This window comes from Mauremys mutica, chromosome 3 (assembly GCF_020497125.1).
Source record: "Mauremys mutica isolate MM-2020 ecotype Southern chromosome 3, ASM2049712v1, whole genome shotgun sequence".
NCBI lineage: Eukaryota > Metazoa > Chordata > Testudines > Geoemydidae > Mauremys > Mauremys mutica.
Window position 1 is genome coordinate 128334533 of NC_059074.1, and position 17326 is coordinate 128351858.

The 17326-nt window shown below is 46.1% G+C and overlaps 1 protein-coding gene across 15 annotated transcripts in view; it reads right to left on the bottom strand.

Annotated features, from left to right (window-relative positions):
- Positions 1-17326, bottom strand: part of WDR27 (WD repeat domain 27) — a 227850-nt gene that overhangs the window by 204365 nt on the left and 6159 nt on the right. For 10 of the 15 annotated variants that reach the window (XM_045008729.1, XM_045008731.1, XM_045008728.1 and 7 more), the window contains exons 1-4: positions 13707-14240; positions 6647-6853; positions 6141-6282; positions 3305-3429 (exon numbers count right to left, since the gene is read on the bottom strand). In XM_045008729.1, the coding sequence (XP_044864664.1) occupies positions 3305-3429; positions 6141-6282; positions 6647-6853 (474 nt within the window). In that variant the 5' untranslated portion in view covers positions 13707-14240. Of the gene's footprint in view, positions 1-3304; positions 3430-6140; positions 6283-6646; positions 6854-13706; positions 14242-14464; positions 14649-17326 lie in introns of those variants that run through there. The other 5 variants (XR_006577761.1, XR_006577762.1, XR_006577764.1 and 2 more) reach the window with 4 other exon arrangements.

Sequence of the window (17326 nt, forward strand, 5' to 3'; positions counted from 1 at the left end):
ATCACCACCATATGTGGAAAACGGTGCCAGTATTCAGTGCCATTGCCCTATACAAATACTTTCAGATAATTAAGCAAATCCCTACTCACTTCCCTTGCCCCTGGTGGGCCACACTAACCATGGCTGATACTATGAGTGGTGTCATGCATAAACACTTTGAAGGACAAGTGTCAATAATCATGTCTTCTTTAAAACTTTAGGGGAGCAAGGGAAGGGTGTTCTGGATCTTAACTTTCACTTTCTGTTGTGACTACACTGACAAAGATACTTTAGCAGTTGCGTCACTGCACCCTTGAGGGGATCCCTCTCCGCACCTGCAGCATGTCTTACCCAGATAAGAAGGAATCATAGAGAGTATCAAGGTTGGAAGGGACCTCAGGAGGTCATCTAGTCTAACCCCCTGCTCAAAGCAGGACCAATCCCCAGACAGATTTTTATCCCAGTTCCCTAAATGGCCCCGTCAAGGATTGAACTCACTACCCGGGTTTAGCAGGCCAATGCTCAAACTACTGAGCTATCCCTCCCGCCCCCCAAGGAGAAAGAAGAGGACTCAGGATGACATGTTCAGAGAGATCTTGCAAGCCACTGCAGCACCAGATCATGAACAGAAGGCCTGGAGGATGAATATTGCAGACTGTATGGAGAAGGAAATAAGACAGGAAAAAGGCCCTGGAGTCCCTGAAGGAAAAAAGGAGGAGATGCACCAAGACATAATGGGGCTTTGCCGGAAGCAAACACAGATGCTGCAGACTCTTGTGGACCCACAGATTCAACAAGCACAGGCTCATCTACCTTTCCAGTCCATGCAGAACCCCATTACAGCACTTCCACCACCTTCAACATTCCATACGGTATTAGGGGCCACATCCCTACCCCTACCACTCGTCATTGGGGGACAGTAAGGACAACCACAGCTTCGCATACACTGACCTGTACGAGTCACAATTGGATGTATGTACAGCCAAAATGCACATGGATGTTCTTTCCCCTTAATAAATTAATGGACTAGAACTTAAATTTTTTAAAGTATTTGCTTTAAAATTGCACAATTTTGTTTTTGGCAGTTGTTTTGTTACTCAAAATTCTATTTGGAAAATATTTTATCTTCATTAGTTCACAACATATGCTGCAAAGTGCCAAGTGGTACTGAAAGCACTCACTTAGCTGTTATTGTACAGAGTGACAATTCACAGGAACAGGAATAAACAGCGTAATAATCAAATCATAAATGTACAGCAAGCACCACAAAATCAATAGGTGCATTGACAGTCTTATATTCATAGATGTGTACCAAGCAACACACAATTCCTAACAGACCCCAAAACTGCAAGGCCAAGTAGAACACAGTCCACCACAACACACTACTGTGGCTCTCTGTTAAAGTGCTCTTTAAAGGACTCTCTGAATTTTATGAGCTTTTCTAATAGCCCTTGTGTCTGGTTGTTCAAGCTCAGTAGACAGCTGCTCCACCTTCGTGCACTTACTGAGGCTCCTTCCTCTGCATCCACCCCAGAGGCAATTTTTTCCCCTTTGCCTCACAGATATTATGCAGGACACAACAGGCAGCTATAACCACTGGGATTATTTCTCTCACTGACATCCAGTCTTGTGAAGAAACAATGTCATTGTCTTTTCAATCTACCAAAAGCACATTCAATTGTCATTCTACATCTGCTGGGCTGGTAGTTGAATCTTTTCCTGGTGCCATTGAGGTGACCACGGGAACAAAGGTTAGGCTGGGCCCCCAGGATCACTATTGGCATTTCAACATCACCAATATTAATTCACCAGTTGGGGAAGAAAGTCCCTGCTTGTAACTTTAACAGTCCTGTGCTCTTAAAGAGGCAAGCATCATACATCTTCCCTGCCCAGCCAACGTTGGTGAAGCATCCTCAGTGATCCACCATCACTTGCATAACCATAGAAAAGTAGCTCTTTCTGTTGATGCACTCTGGGGCAAGGTGGCCTGCTGCTAAAATAGGGATGTGTATGCTGTCTATCACTCCATCACAGTTCAGGAACTCCATTGCTGAAAATCCATCCACTACATCCTGCACATTGCCAAGAGTCACAATCCTGCACAAAAGGAGGCGACTAATGGCCCCACATACTTGCATGTCAACAGCCTGCACAATCGATTTTCCAACTCCAAAATGATTTCCCACTGACTGGTCGCAAGCAAGCATTGCAAGCTTCCACAGTAAGATCGCCACTCGTATCTTCACTATCAGTGCTGCTCTTATTCTGATGTCCCTGTACTGGAGAGGTGGAGTGAGTGTGACACTGATGCAGGAATGTGACCTTGCTCAGCCAAAAAGTTCTGAAGTCACTGCTCATCATCCCAAGCCTGCATTACAATGTGATCCCACCAGTCAGTACTCGTTTCTTGGACCCAGAAGCAGATCTTCACTGTCTGTAGCTGCTCCATGAATTAATGGCACCCCACAAGTTTGAATTTTCACCATGTCCCACAGCAGTCTGTCCTCCACTAAATCATCCTGTTTCCACTGATTTGTTTCTTCTTGCTGCTTTGCAAATACCTGAGGATTGTGTGTCCAGTGCTTGCTATGCTCATAACAACAGTACAGAGCTGTGTAGATTCCATGCTTCTGTGAGAGATGGACAACAGCAAGGAGGGCTATGCAGGTTCATGGGATATTTAAAAAAAAAAGCACAAAAATTATGGGATATGGGTGACATTATGGGATGGAGAAAGTTGCATGCTGGGAAGTTGACCCTTTGCTCCCAGTCATCCATACACGACTTGTTTCTGCTCCACTGCGCATTGCCAAAACTTCCCAAAAGACATTGCACTGGATAATGATGAGTTGCACGCTGGGATACCTATCCACAATGCACAACACTGTGCATCGACAAAAGCATGCCTGGCGAGCACATGCATCCTCGACACAAGGAGCCTAATATGTAGCCACACGAGTAATGTACTAACTGCGGCAGCTTTATGATGATATCTTTTAAGTGTAACCTTAATTCTGAATTTCCTCAGTTTATAATGCTTAATTTGGGAATAGTTACAACATCCCTGTAAGGTTTTCTACCTTTAAGTTACTGACACATATTCTGAACCTTAACATCATCTTAACATTGTCTTTTTTCTAGGATATATACTAATATCAAGCATTAAACCATGCTAATTGTCATTTATGAGCAGATGAATATTTTTGCTCAATATGTATTAGGTTTTCCGAAAAACATGTTGCTTTTAATTAGTATGGTTTAATTTGAAAGTGAACATGTTTCTAGAATCTTCAATATCTAATTTTCAAGAGAAAAGACAACTCACCTTTGCATTTAACATATATATCCGATTTCCAGCACATACTGCCACAGCCTGGTCATCTGGACTAAATCGTACATAAAGTACCATTCCCAAAAGAGTTCCTATAACAATTCCTCGAGGCATTAATCCTACAGTAATTTTAAAAGATTAGTATAGTGTCATAAAAACAAAAATTCAAACACTTCAATATAGTATTACATTTAAAGCATAACTATAAATTTAGTAACTGAATGGGTACTACATTTTGTAAATTACTCCAGTGGTTAATTACTCTCACTGTTAAAAACGTATGCCTTATGTCCAGTCTGAATTTGTCTAGCTTCAACGTCTAGTCACTGGATGATGTTATTCCTCTCTCTGTTAGATTGAAAGGCCCATTATTAAAGATTTGTTTCCCCATGTAGGTATTTCTAAGACTGTAATCAAGTCACTCTTTAACCTTCTCTTTTTTCGGATAAATAGATTCAGCTCTTTGAGTCGGACTCTTTTTATAGAGTGTTTTCCAATCCTTTGCTCATTCTTTGGCTCTTCTCTGAACCCTCTCCACGTTAACATCATCCTTTTTAACTGCAGGCACCAAAACTGGATACAATCTTCCAGCAGCAGTTGTATCATTACCAAACACAGAGATAAAATAACCTCGTCTACTCCTACTCAAGATTCCCCTGTTTCTGCATCCCAGCATTGCATTAGCTGTTTTGGCCATAGCATCTTACAGGGCCTCATGTTCAGCTGATTATTCACCATGACTCCCAAGTCTTTTTCACAGTCACTGTTTCCTAGGACAGAGTGCTCCATCTTGAAAGTATGGCCTAGATTCTTTGTTTTTAGATATATACATTTAGCCATATTCAAACACATATTGTTTGCTTGCGCCCAGTTTATCAAACAACCCCAATCGCTCTGAATCAGTGACCAGTTCTCTTCATTATTTTCCACTCCCTCAAGTTTTATATCGTCTGCAGACTTTTTTCCAATTGTGATTTTATGTTTTCTTCCAGGTCATTGGTAAAAATATTTAAAAAGTACAGAACTGATCCCTGTGGGACTCCACTGGAAACACCCGCTATGATGATTCCGCATTTATGATTACACTGCGAGACCGATCAGTTAGCCAGGTTTTAATCCATTTAAATGTGTCCCATGTTCATTTTATATCATTTTAGCTTTTAATCAAAATGTTGAGTGGTACTAAATCATATACCTTACAGAAGCTTACGTTACGTTACGTCAACCCTATTATCTTTAACAACCAGGCCTGTAGTCTCTCAAAAAGGATATCAAGTTAGTTTGACAGCAGCTGTTTTCCATAAACACGTATTGATTTGCATTATATTACCCTCCTTTAATTATTTATTAATCAAGTCCTGTATCAGTTGCTCTATTATCTTGCCTGAGGTCAATATCAGGCGGACAGGCCTATAATTACCCATTTTTAAAAATTAGCACATTAGTTTTCTTTTAGTCTTCTGGAACTTCCCCGGTGTTCCAAGACTTAATAGAAATCAATGTTAATGGCCCAAGCTCTTTTAAAACTCTTGGATGCAAGTTATCTGGACCTTCTGCTATAAAAAAAAAGTCTAAACTTTAATAGCTGCTGTTTAACATCCTCTAGAGATACTAGTTGAATGAAAAGAGTTTTAGCATCACCATATGATGAGACTATGACACTATTTTTTTCTCCCCAAATATAGAACAGAATATTTATTAAACACTTCTGCCTTTTCTGCATTATTATTGATAATTCTGCCATTTCTATCTAGTAATGAATCAATACCATTGTCAGGATTATTTTTCCTAAATACATTTTTAAAACTCCTTTTTATTGTCCTTAATTTTGCTAGCTATAGAGGTCTCCTTGTGTCCTTTTGCTACCCTTAGCAATTTGCTACAATTCCTAACTTCAGATTTATATATTGTGCTATCAACTTCCCCTTTCTTTCAGTTATTACTTTTTATTTCATATAGTTGCATTCACTTACCCTCTGTACCAGATTGACATTTTTAACCATTATGGCCTTTTCCCTTGATTGTAGGATTGTGGCTTCTGGGGCATCCAGTAAGGGGTTCTTAAATGACTCTCAATTATCATTCACAGACACACGGTCTGGACTTTATTTTGCTTGCACATTATAAATGTGATCAAGTCATGATCCCTTGTACCTAAGTTACCAATATTTTTTATTTCTATGATCAGTTCCTCTTTATCTGTTAAGAGGAGGTCTGTTAGGACACTGATCCATAAGCATTCAAGATACTTGCAACTTGGAAAAAATTAACTCATACGGGTAATGCTATTTTTGACAGAGTGCCATCCTTCCCCCCCCCCCCATTTGCTGACTTGGACCTTCCTAAATAGGTTCTAGCCATTTTTGTTAAACATGCCATGAGCATGAATCATCCCATTAGGTTTCAGTAACACCAACTAGATTGAAATTATGCTCATAAATGAGCAATTCCAATTCCTCTTGTTTGTTACACAGACTCCCTGCATTGGTTTGGATTCAGTTCAGACTACAGGCAATTCAAGAATTTATTCTCTTCATGTCCTTTGGTTCCTTGATTAATTTTGTTCTCAACATCTCATTGTTATGCTGAGTACTCGCATCTTCCCTCTTTCTACCCTTTCCTTTTGCTATTAATTTAACATCCTCCTGCGTACTCTAGCGAACCTCTCCCTCAGGAGAAAGACTGCTGATCTGATCCATGGTAATTCCTATAAGACTAATCAAAGAATAAGGTACTACTCCATCATGATGAAGGGTGGCAGAGTCTAGCCTTAAGAAGTCACATTTACCACTTGCTACTCAAAAGTAACTTTTCTATAAAAATGCCTTACCTTGTAGTGCTTTCTTTATGCACTCATCCAGGTTCCATACTATCACATAGTCACAAGAAGCAGAGCAGACCAGAAGTGGATTGATTTTACTTCCAAACGCCAGTGCTGTGATTGAATGGTGATGTCCTACCAAGTGCAATGGCTGGCAAATAAAAAATGTTTTATGTCCATAGGTCATTTCCAATGATGATGAAGACATAGCAAATAAGAGGAAAAAAATATAGCTAACACTTATCTGAATAATTAGCAATGCTCATTCATCAAAACTGAAGTTTCTTTAATGATTAAAATCCATTCACTGAACTGCATTATGGCTTACTCCCTGCTTGCCAAAATAACAAATAATTATCCACATTCCAGATATAAAATGTGGAGTCTAGTAAGGATAATAGCCTACACTGCAAAACATGATGTACCAAACCCAACGTTTTTCTTTTTTTCACCCATTTTAGTGCTCTTTAGAATAGTACACTGAAAATCTAAAACACACAAGTTTTGATTTTTACCTGATGATGAGCAGGGCTATCGCCAGTATTCCAGATGCATAGCTCATTTCCATTCAAAGGAAAAGCACAGTAATGTAGATTACAAGCAAGTTGAACATGAGACTCTGGCACTTTGGATCTAAACACTTGTTTCTCAAGAACTATGTCATGGCTACATCCTTCTTCAGTAAAACAAAGGTCCACTGGGTTTTCCATAATACCGTACATCTGAAATAAACATCACATTAGAATAGCACTAAATTCTCATTAAGATTTTTTTGTTTTTTCCATTTTGCCATCTTCCAAATCATCCAGTATAGAATATTCCCAGAGACAGATTATTGGACACTGTGCCTAGTTCTGAAAGTGCCAAATACCCTGAACAATTGGAGATAAAGAGTACTCAGTTTTACAAAAGAGGCTTTCTGCATCTGGCAGGATTGTGCCCAGCGATGTCTTGTAAAGGAATGACAATATTACAAGAACAATTCCAAAAATCTGACAGTGTTCTGCATGCAAAGTTAGATAAGATAATATACCTGCGGACCATGACCCAGAATTGGGTAATCAGAATGCATCAAAAGGTTACGTGGGAAGCCTGTGGGGAGGGAGAAGTACAGATAGGGTGATCAGGTGCCCGTTTTTTTACCAGAAAGTCTGGTCAAACAGGGGACCTGACAGTGTCCAGTCAAATCTCCTGACCAGACACCCAAAGTATGGTTACTGGGGGTGTGGGAGGCACCGGGTCATCACCTGCACCAGTCCCTACACACCCGGGGCTGGCTCCTATCTGCGTTAGGCGGCTGCAGCTCCCAGCCACGGCTCTGCAAATGATTCCCTCCCAACCAGGGCACGGGGGGGGGGGGGGGGAGAGAGCAGTGAATGACAGGGGTGGGAGGGAAGAGGAACGAATGTGGAGTGGGGTCTGGGGGGGAGGGGGAGGCAGAGCTGGCATTTAATTTCAGAAAAGGGAACTACACAAAAATGAGGTTAGTGAGACAGAATTTAAAAGGTACAGTGCCAAAAGTGAAATCCCTTCAAGCTGCATGGAAACTTTTTAAAGACACCATAATAGAGGCTCAACTGAAATGTATACCCCAAATTAAAAAACATAGTAAGAGAACCAAAAAAGTGCCACCGTGGCTAGACAACAAAATAAGTGAGAGGCAAAAAGGCATCCTTTTGGTATTCACCCAAGTGTTCCAAAGGAACTCAAACGTGAAATTGCAGCACTACTAACTACAGTCTGTAAACTAATCATTTAAATCAGCTTCTGTACCAAATGACTGGAGGATAGCTAATGTGATGCCAATTTTTAAAAAGGGCTCCAGAGGCAATCCCAGCAATTATAGGCCAGTAAACCTGACTTCAGTACTGGGAAAACTGGTAGAAATTATAGTAAAGAACAAAATTGTCAGACACATAGATGAACATAATTTGTTGGGGAATAGTCAACGTGGTTTTTGTAAAGGGAAATTATGCCTCACCAATCTACTAGAATTCTTTGAGGGAGTCAACAAGCATGTGGACCGGGGGGGTCCAGTGGATATATTGTACTTAGATTTTCAGAAAGCCTTTGACAAGGCTCTTATGCAAAGTAAGCTGTCATGGGAGAAGAGGGAAGGTTCTCTCATGGTTTCATAACTGGTTAAAAGATAGGAAACAAAGAGTAGAAATAAACGGTCAGTTTTCTGAATGGAGAGAGGTAAACAGCGGTGTCCCTTCAGGGGGCTGTACTGGGACCAGTCCTATTCAACACATTCATAAATGATCTGGAAAAAGGGGTAAACTGTGAGGTGGAAAAATCTGCAGATGAAACAAAACTACTCAAGATAGTTACATCTCAGGCAGACTGCGAAGAGCTACAAAAGGATCTCTCAAAACTGGGTGACTGGGCAGCAGAGTAGCAGATGCAAAGTAATGCACATTGGAAAACATAATCCCAACTATACATGTAAAATGATGGGGTCTAAATTAGCTGTTACCACTCAAGAAAGATCTTGGAGTCATTCTGGATAGTTCTCTGAAAACATCCACTCAATGTGCAGCAGCAGTCAAAACAGTGAACAGAACATTGGGAGTCACTAAGAAAGGGATAGAATCATAGAAGATTAGGGATGGAAGAGACCTCAGGAGGTCATCTAGTCCAGCTCCCTGCTTAAATCCAGACCAACCCCAACTAAATCATCCCAGCCAGGGCTTTGTCAAACTGAGCCTTAAAAACCTGTAAGGATGGAGATTCCACCACTTCCCTAGGTAACCCATTCCAGTGCTTCACCACCCTCCTAGTGAAATAGTTTTTCCTAATATCCAACCTAGACCTCCCTCACTGCAATCTGAAACCATTGCTCCTTGTTCTGTCAGCTGCCACCACTGAGAACAGTCTAGATCCATTCTCTTTGGAACCCCCCCCTTCAAGTAGTTGAAGGCTGCTATCAAATCCCCCCTCATTCTTCTCTTCTGCAGACTAAATAAACCCAGTTCCCTCGTAAGTCTTGTGCCCCAGCCCCCTGATCATTTTTGTTGCCCTCCACTGGACTCTCTCCAATTTGTCCACATCCTTTCTGTAGTTGGCAGCCAAAAACTGGACACAATACTCCAGATGTGACCTCACCAGTGCGGAATAGAGGGGAATCATCACTTCCTTCTATCTGCTGGCAATGCTCCTACTAATGCAGCCCAATATGTCGTTAGCCTTCTTGGCAACAAGGGCACGCTGTTGACTCATATCCAGCTTCTCGTCCACTGTAATCTCCACGTCCTTTTCTTCAGAACTGCTGCTGAGACAGTCAGTCCCCAGCCTGTAGCAGTGCATGGGATTCTTCCATCCTAAGTGAAGGACTCTGCACTTGTCCTTGTTGAACCTCATCAGATTTCTTTTGGCCCAATCCTCCAATTTGTCTAGGCCCCTCTGGACCCTATCCCTACCCTCCAACATATCTACCTCTCCTCCCAGCTTAATGTCACCCATGAACTTGCTGAGAGTGCAACCTATCCCATCATCCAGATCATTAATAAAGATGTTGAACAAAACTGGCCCCAGGACCCATGCCTGGGACACTCCGCTTGAAACCGGCTGCCAACTAGACATTGAGCCATTGATCACTACCTGTTGAGCCCGACAATCTAGCCAGTTTTCTATCCACCTTACAGTCTAGCGGTTCTCAAACTTTAGCAACCCAAGGACCCCCATTCTGATTTAAAAATTTTCAGGGACCCCCTGCCCTGCCCTTCTCCAAGGCCCTATCCCCTGCCCATTCCATCCTCCCTCCTTCTGTTGTTCACTCTCCCCCACCTTCACTCACTTTCACTAGGCTGGGGTGTGGGGGAGATGTGGACTCCAGGAGGGAGTTTTGGGTGTGGGAGGGGGCTGGGGTAGGGCGTTGGGGTGTGGGCTCCGGCTGGTGGTGTGGGCTCTGGATGAGAGGTTTGGGGTGCAGGAGCGGGCTCAGGGCTGGGGCAGAGGGTTGGGATGCGGGTTCTGGGAGAGAGTTCAGGTGTGGGAGGGGACTCTGGGCTGGGGCAGGGGGTTGGGGTACGGAAGGTGTTCAGGGTGTGGGGTCCCAGAGGTGCTTACCATGTCTCCCAGGAAGCGGCTGCCAGGTCTCTGTGGCCCCTAGCTATATGGGCGGCCAGTGAAGCTCCGCATGCTGCCCTCACGCACCCAGGCACTGCCCCTGCAGCACCCACTGGTCACGGTTCCTGGGTCAATGGGAGCCGTGGAGCTGGCACTTGGGCGGGGGCAGGACGCAGAGACTCCCTGGCTGCCCATGTGCCTAGGGGCCATAGAGACCTAGCGGCCACTTCCAGGAGCCACACAGAACCAGGGCAGGTAGGGAGCCTGCCTTAGCCCCAGGCAGGCAACTCTACCAGAGCCTCCTGCACACCAGGGAACAGCTGTTCAGCAGCGAACAGGAGGTACTGTGAGGAAGGGGGAGGAGTTGGTCAGCGGGGCCCATGGACCCCCTGGAGTACTCTCACAGACCCCCAGGGGTCTGCAGACCTCAGTTTGAGAAACGCTGTTAGCAGACGCCCACCACAACATCACCCTTGTTGCTCTCACTTCTAAACTTAACCCAAAGACTCAAAACTTTTCTCTGGTTTCATACTGGAGCTCTGAGCAATCATACTGCTCTCTTACATACAGTGCAACTCAACCTTTCTCCCCTGCCTGTCCTTCCTGAAGAGTTTATACCCATCCATGACAGCGCTCCAGTCATGTGAGTTACCCCACAAAGTCTCTGTTATTCCAATCACATCATAGTTCCTTGACTGTGCCAGGACTTCCAATTCTTCCTGCTTGTTTCCCAGGCTTCTTGCGTTCACGTACACACACCTAAGATAGCTAGCCGATTGCCCTACTTTCTCAGTATGAATCAGGAGGCCTCCACCGTTGCACCCTCCCACTTGTGTTTCCTCCCAGTATCCCACTTCCCCACTTACCTCAAGGCTTAAGTCTCCATTCCATCACAAACCTACTTTAAAGCCCTCCTCACTAGGTTAACAAGCCTGCCTGTGAAGATGCTCTTCCCTCTCTTTGTTAGGTGGATCCCATCTCTTCCTAGCAATCCTTCTTCCTGGAACAACATCCCATGGTCAAAGAATCCAAAGCTCTCTCTCCGACACCACCTGCGCAACCACGCATTTACCTCCACAATTCGATGGTCCCTACCTGGACCTTCTCCTTCAACACAGAGGATGGACGAGAACATGACTTGTGCCTCAAACTCCTTTATCCTTCTTCCCAGAGCCACGTAGTCTGCAGTGACCTGCTCAAGGTCATTTTTGGCAGTATCACTGGTGAAGTAGGAAAGGGTAGCAGTCCGAGGGCTTGATCAGTCTCAGCAGACACTCAGTCACGTCCTGAATTTTAGCTCCAGGCAAGCAGCACACTTCTCAAGAGTCCCAGTCTGGACAGCAGATGGATGACTCCGTCACCCTTAGGAGGGAGTCCCTGATCATCATCACCCGTCTCCTCCTCTTGGGAGTGGTGGTTGTGGAACCCCCATCTCTAAGGCAATGCATCCCAGGCCTTCCGGTCAATGGGGTCTCCTTCTGATCCTTCCCTCAGATGACTCTTCCAAACCATTCTCTGCTGTAGTACCTGTGCAGAGAGCCTGAAAACAGTTTCTTACCTCTATCTGCATTGGGGGTACATGGGTTCTCCTCTTTCTTCTTCTGGAGGTCACATGCTGCCAATTTTCTTCCCCATTCTGCACTGCCCTCTCTGATGCTTCAGCATGCTGTGCCTGCAGGACCAAATGCTGACTTCTATCCAGAAAGTCTTCAGTTTCTCTGATGCAACAGAAGGTTGATACTTGGGCCTCTAGTCCTTTAACCTTCTCTTCCAATATGGAGACTTGCATTACAGACCAAGTCACTTCTGTCCTCTGGGAGAAGGACAAACATGGCACATCCTGTGCAAGTCACAACAGCTGATCACTATCCATATTGTCTTCCTTCTAAGTCTCTAAGTTGCCACAAGGACTCCTCATTGTTTTTGCTGATACAGACTAACACAGCTATCACTCTGAAACCTCTTCAGATGTTGTATTTACTGCTCATAGAAGCCTGAAAGACAAAAAAATCTGTGGGAACTCCCCCCAGGCAAACTCCCTCTGTTAGATATCTGGATAGATGATATATAGAGATAATATGATATTTTCTGTTTAAATCTATGGTACGGCTACATCTTGAATAGTGTGTCACGTGCAGATGTGGTCACCCCATCTCAAAAAAGATATACTGGAATTGGAAAAGATTCAGAAAAGGACAACAAACATTATTAGAGGTATGGAACAGCTTCTGTATAAGGAGATATTAAGACTAGGACTTTTCAGCTTGGAAAAGAGACAACTAAGGGGGGATACGATAGAGGTCTATAAAATTGTGACTGGTGTGGAGAAAAATAAATAATGAAGTGTTATTTACTACTCATAACAGAAGAACTAGGGGGCACCAAATGAAATTAATAGGCAGCAGATTTAAAACAAACAAAAGGAAGTATTTCTTCACACAGCACACAGTCAACCTGTGGAATTCTTTGCCAGAGGATGTTGTGAAGGCCAAGACTATAACAGGATTCAATAAAAGAACTAGATAAACTCATGGAAGATAGCCACTGATGGACCTATTAACAAGGATGGACAAGGATGGTGTCCCTAGCCTCTGTTTGCCAGAAACTGGGAATGAGTGACAGGGAATGGATCACTTGATGATTACTTGTTTATTCCCTCTGGGGTACCTGGCATTGACCACTGTTAGAAGACAGGATACTAGGCTAGATGGACCTTTGGTCTGACCCAGAATGGCTGTTCTTATGGGGAGGTTCCGGTGCTCCTGTTGGAGTGTCCGGTTTTTAAATATTACAAAGTTGGCAAGATACAGAGCCTGCCTCATACTAACCTCACAGAGGCAGATCCTGTAGCTCCAGTCCCACAGATCTAGCTAAGCTGGGCTCCCCATTCCAAGTGTTGCAGCACCCACAGGTTTGACCCAGCCACCCCTCCATCATGATAATGGGGGATCAGCAGGGACAAATGTGTAAATAGCATTGCAATCCCATCTACCAGGTCACGACACCACTCATACAAATTTGACCCTGCTGGGTCCTCATTAGGGGGACTAGGCCAAGCCTGAGCAGTGCTGTAACCCCAAAGGTCAAAATAAGTAGGAAGCCAAGCCAAGCCCAGACAGCTCTGTAGGACAGAAGGCACCGCTAGGTACACATGGTGTACTTATTACATTAGTGTGTATATTATATATCCTGGGTAAGAAATCTTTAATAAACCAGATTTTGGGTGGTGGGCAAGGAGGGCACAAAACCTACTTACTGGGTGCCACAGGCCATCCAAGTTTACCAGTGGGTCATGAGCCCAAAAGGGTTGAGATTGAGAACCAAAGCCTTAAAGAATATTTTTAGTTTTGATTTACTCTTTACAAATGATTGTGTAGATTACTTCCCGGCGCCGCAAGCCCTTACTTACCTGAACAGATTTCACACACGTCCTCCTAAAACTCAAGGGACCTTTTCATGGGTGCAGTAATTCACCCCTATGACCAGCACAAGGCTCAGACATACCTGACTTAAACGCTCACAACAAGGCTTAAGGGAGCCGATCGCTGGACTGGACTCGAGCGGCCCAGCCACACTCCGGTCAATTTCACCCTGCAGACTGGGAGGTTCACACTCGGGTCCCAAATTAAAGCAGGCGCATCAGGCGCGCGCTTCCAACAGACACCCGCCGCTAACGTGCCGCAGCGGGCACAGCGCGAGACTGAGCATTGCTTGGGGCTGGAGGAGTTTCACCGACGCCCGGTGTAGCCCAGCCCGGTCAGCGCGTTTCTCTCCCGTGGCCAGCCCGGCCCCAGGGCTCCCTGCCCCCACCTTGTGCACACGGGGAGGGGGGGGGGAACGCTGCTCCCCTACTGACGTTTAACGTTGGCTCCAGGTCCGGGCCCCGCGGCGGGTGACTCCCCGCAGCTCACACCGCTGGGGGAGCGACAGGCGCTAAACCCGGCATAGGCATGTGTCGCTGTTTCCATGGAGACAGAGGGCACGTGGTCAAACCAACTACGTCACTGTCACCGCCCCGTTCGACGCATTCCTGCGGACGGGCAAGTAGCGCCCCCCCCTCCCCCGGCGGGGCGGAGCTGGGGCGTGTTCGTTCCGTTAGGACGCGTCACAGCCCGGTAACGATAGTGCGCTTCGGCCGGGGGCGCAGACACTCACAGTCAGGGGGAAGAGGCCGAGGCTGTTCCTATCTCTCGTCGCTCTACCCCCTCCCCCCCCGCCCTACCTGCCGCGAGCAGGGCGGTGCCTCCCAGCGCAGAACGCACCGGCCGGTTTCTCAGGTAGCGGAGATGCCAACGGGCCGTCGAGCGGGACAACTTAGGGCGCCGAACCGCTCTGCCTTTTCCCGGCCCCCTGCCAGGTGTCGCGGGAGGGCGCGAGGCAGGGGCGGCTCTAGGAATCCGCCGCCCCAAGCAGGGCGGCGCGCTGCGGGGCGCGCTCTGGCGGTCGCCGGTCCCGCGGCTCCGGGGGACCTCCCGCAGGCACGTCTGCGGATGCTCCACCGGAGCTGTGGGACCAGCGGACCCTCCGTAGTCATGCCTGCGGGAGGTCCACCGGAGCCACCTGCCGCCCTCCCGGCAAAATGCCGCCCCAAGCGCGCCTCAAGCGCTGGGGTCTGGAGCCGGCCCTGGCACGAGGCCACGCCCGGTGCAGGGAGGAGCCCTGAGTGGTTCCCTGCCTCTTGCCCCTCGGTGGGGGGTGGAGAACAGGAGTGTCAGCCGCCCTATGGCTACAGCACGTACCCCCCACTGACCTCCGGACAACAGCCCCAAACCCACACAGCTGTACAGCAACACACACTGCATAGCTATGCACTCAGCAGCCTGTGCCTAATAGCACACCACAGACCTGCTGTAGCTGCCCTTTGTCGGGCACTCACTGGGTGCCTAGCTTTGAACTCAGTGGAGCCATGTGCTCCTAGCTCCCCTTGGCCTGGGTATGCTCCCCTCACGGTCTCTTCCTTTGGCCTTAGCCTCAAGACCAGTCCTGAACCCCACAAGACTCCTCAGTAGATTAATTGTGCCTTTCCCAGAACTCCTCCCTTGTGGGTGCTGCTCTGATTCACAGTTTGTCCTTCAGGGAGATGTGGTAGTTGAGGCAAAGAAGACCACAGCCTTTGCAGGAGGATTGCTAAACTAACCATTTCTTTTGCCTCCACAAGAGATATACAGAGCCATGCAAAATGAGAAACACCTGTACTTGGTTCACAGCCATAGTTTCCTCACCATCCCTGAGCATTCACTGGGATTTAGTCAGTGCCTTCAGGGGTCTCCAGGTCCTCTCTCCTGAACCTCAATTCAGTCTTCTCTTTCTATTCTGGACAGTGAGAGCACTGCTCATGCTCAGACCAGACCTGGTCCTTTTAGAACTTATAATTCCCTACCCTTCTGTCCTCTGATTCTCCTGGTCAACCTCAAAGACCCTGCTCAGGTGATCAAGATCTGCTATCAGGCCTGTTGCTTGGTTACCACTTATCTAGAGTTCACTCTTAAATAAAAAAAAATGGTTTTACCTAGGTTGCAGCAATCCATTTGTTCTAGGGGAAGGCTTATTGCATTTTTAAGGCCCCTTAATGACTGTCTCATTCAGAGGGGCAACGTGGATGAGGTAATATCTATTGGATCAACTTCTGTTGGTGAGAGAGAGAGAAGCTTTCAAGCTTACACAGAGTTCTTCAGGTCTGGGAAACTAAAGGCATGTCTACACTACAATCTTAAATCGAGCTATATTAGTTTGACTTACATTCCACACTACCCCTCTTCTGTTGGTGGTACACATCCTCACCAGAAGCGCTTCCACCGACTGAAGAAGGGCAGTGTGGGGCACTGCCGTCTTCTCGCCTCCCCACTCCCAGCAAGGAGTGGTGGGGAATCTGTGCAGGACTTCTCGCCTCCTGCCGTACTCCAGTCAGCTGCTGTCCTCCCAGCAGGGAGCCAGGACCAAGGGAGCAGCAGGGCTCCCAGTGGGGAGTCCAGACAGCAGCCCAGCTTGGAGTAGAGACAGCAGCAGCCTGGCGGGGGATCCTGGAGCTGGCTTTCTTGTAAATTTCAAATTGACAAGACAGCCAACAGCCGGCAGTGTCTACACACACTGCATTGCCCTGGCTACACCGACATAAACACTACGCCTCTCATGGAGTTACATTGGCAGGAGCAAGGCTGTAGTATAGACACTGACATAGTTAGGTTGACATAAGCTGCCTTACGTTGACCTAACTCTGTAGTGCAGACCAAGCCTAACACCAAGTGTCACTGCTAAATACAAGATGGCACAGATTGTTTAGCACAAGTAGTTAACGTATTTCAAGGGACCATTCAAGGTGAAGTGGCCCATTCACACCCCTCCAGTCATAGGGAGGAAAGGAATGGGGGGTGGAAGCAGCTGGAGGAGGTGGTTGTTATTAGTGGGTTACAGATTACTGTAATAATCCATAAATCTGGTGTCTTTATTCAGTCCATGACAAAAGGGGCTGTGAAACCTACCTGGGAATTTTGGACAGAGGGATTTTGCTCGGTATTGTGTGTATTTAATTGGGAGGGAAGGCAGAACAGACTGAATGAGAGAGACTCAAAGGCAGAAAGACTCAAAGGCAGCCTGAGAGCATGGTGTGACCCTGGAGAAGCCTACAGGAAGGTTCTGGGTGTGGTGCTAGAAGCAAGCCTTTGTACATTTCTTGTCAATAAACAAGATTGCATCAAAGAAAATACCAGATTCCATCATCAATTTCTACTCCCAACTGGAACAACCTCGGGGCCCTGAACTTTGACTAATCGCTTGAGTTAAAAAGGGGTAACACTGATGTCAAAGGTGGGATCCGCTTTCCAAGGAGAGAGGTTGTGACGTGGCGTACATGTTGAACCAAGATAGAAGAAACGATGGCAGTGCTTGCAGAAATCAAAGATGGCCATGTAGTAGGAAGAGAGCCTGGGACATAAGCCCTTGTACCAGAGGTCTGGTATGAGGCAGGACCTGCTCACAGAATCTGGCAAGAACAGGGCTAATATTGCAAAAATACACATTCCTAAGAATTGCTAAGCACAGAGTACTCACACAAACAGATCCTGATATTAAATGGTGCCAGAACATCCCAATATTAAGAATGGTACAAAAAAAATTTCCCAAGGATA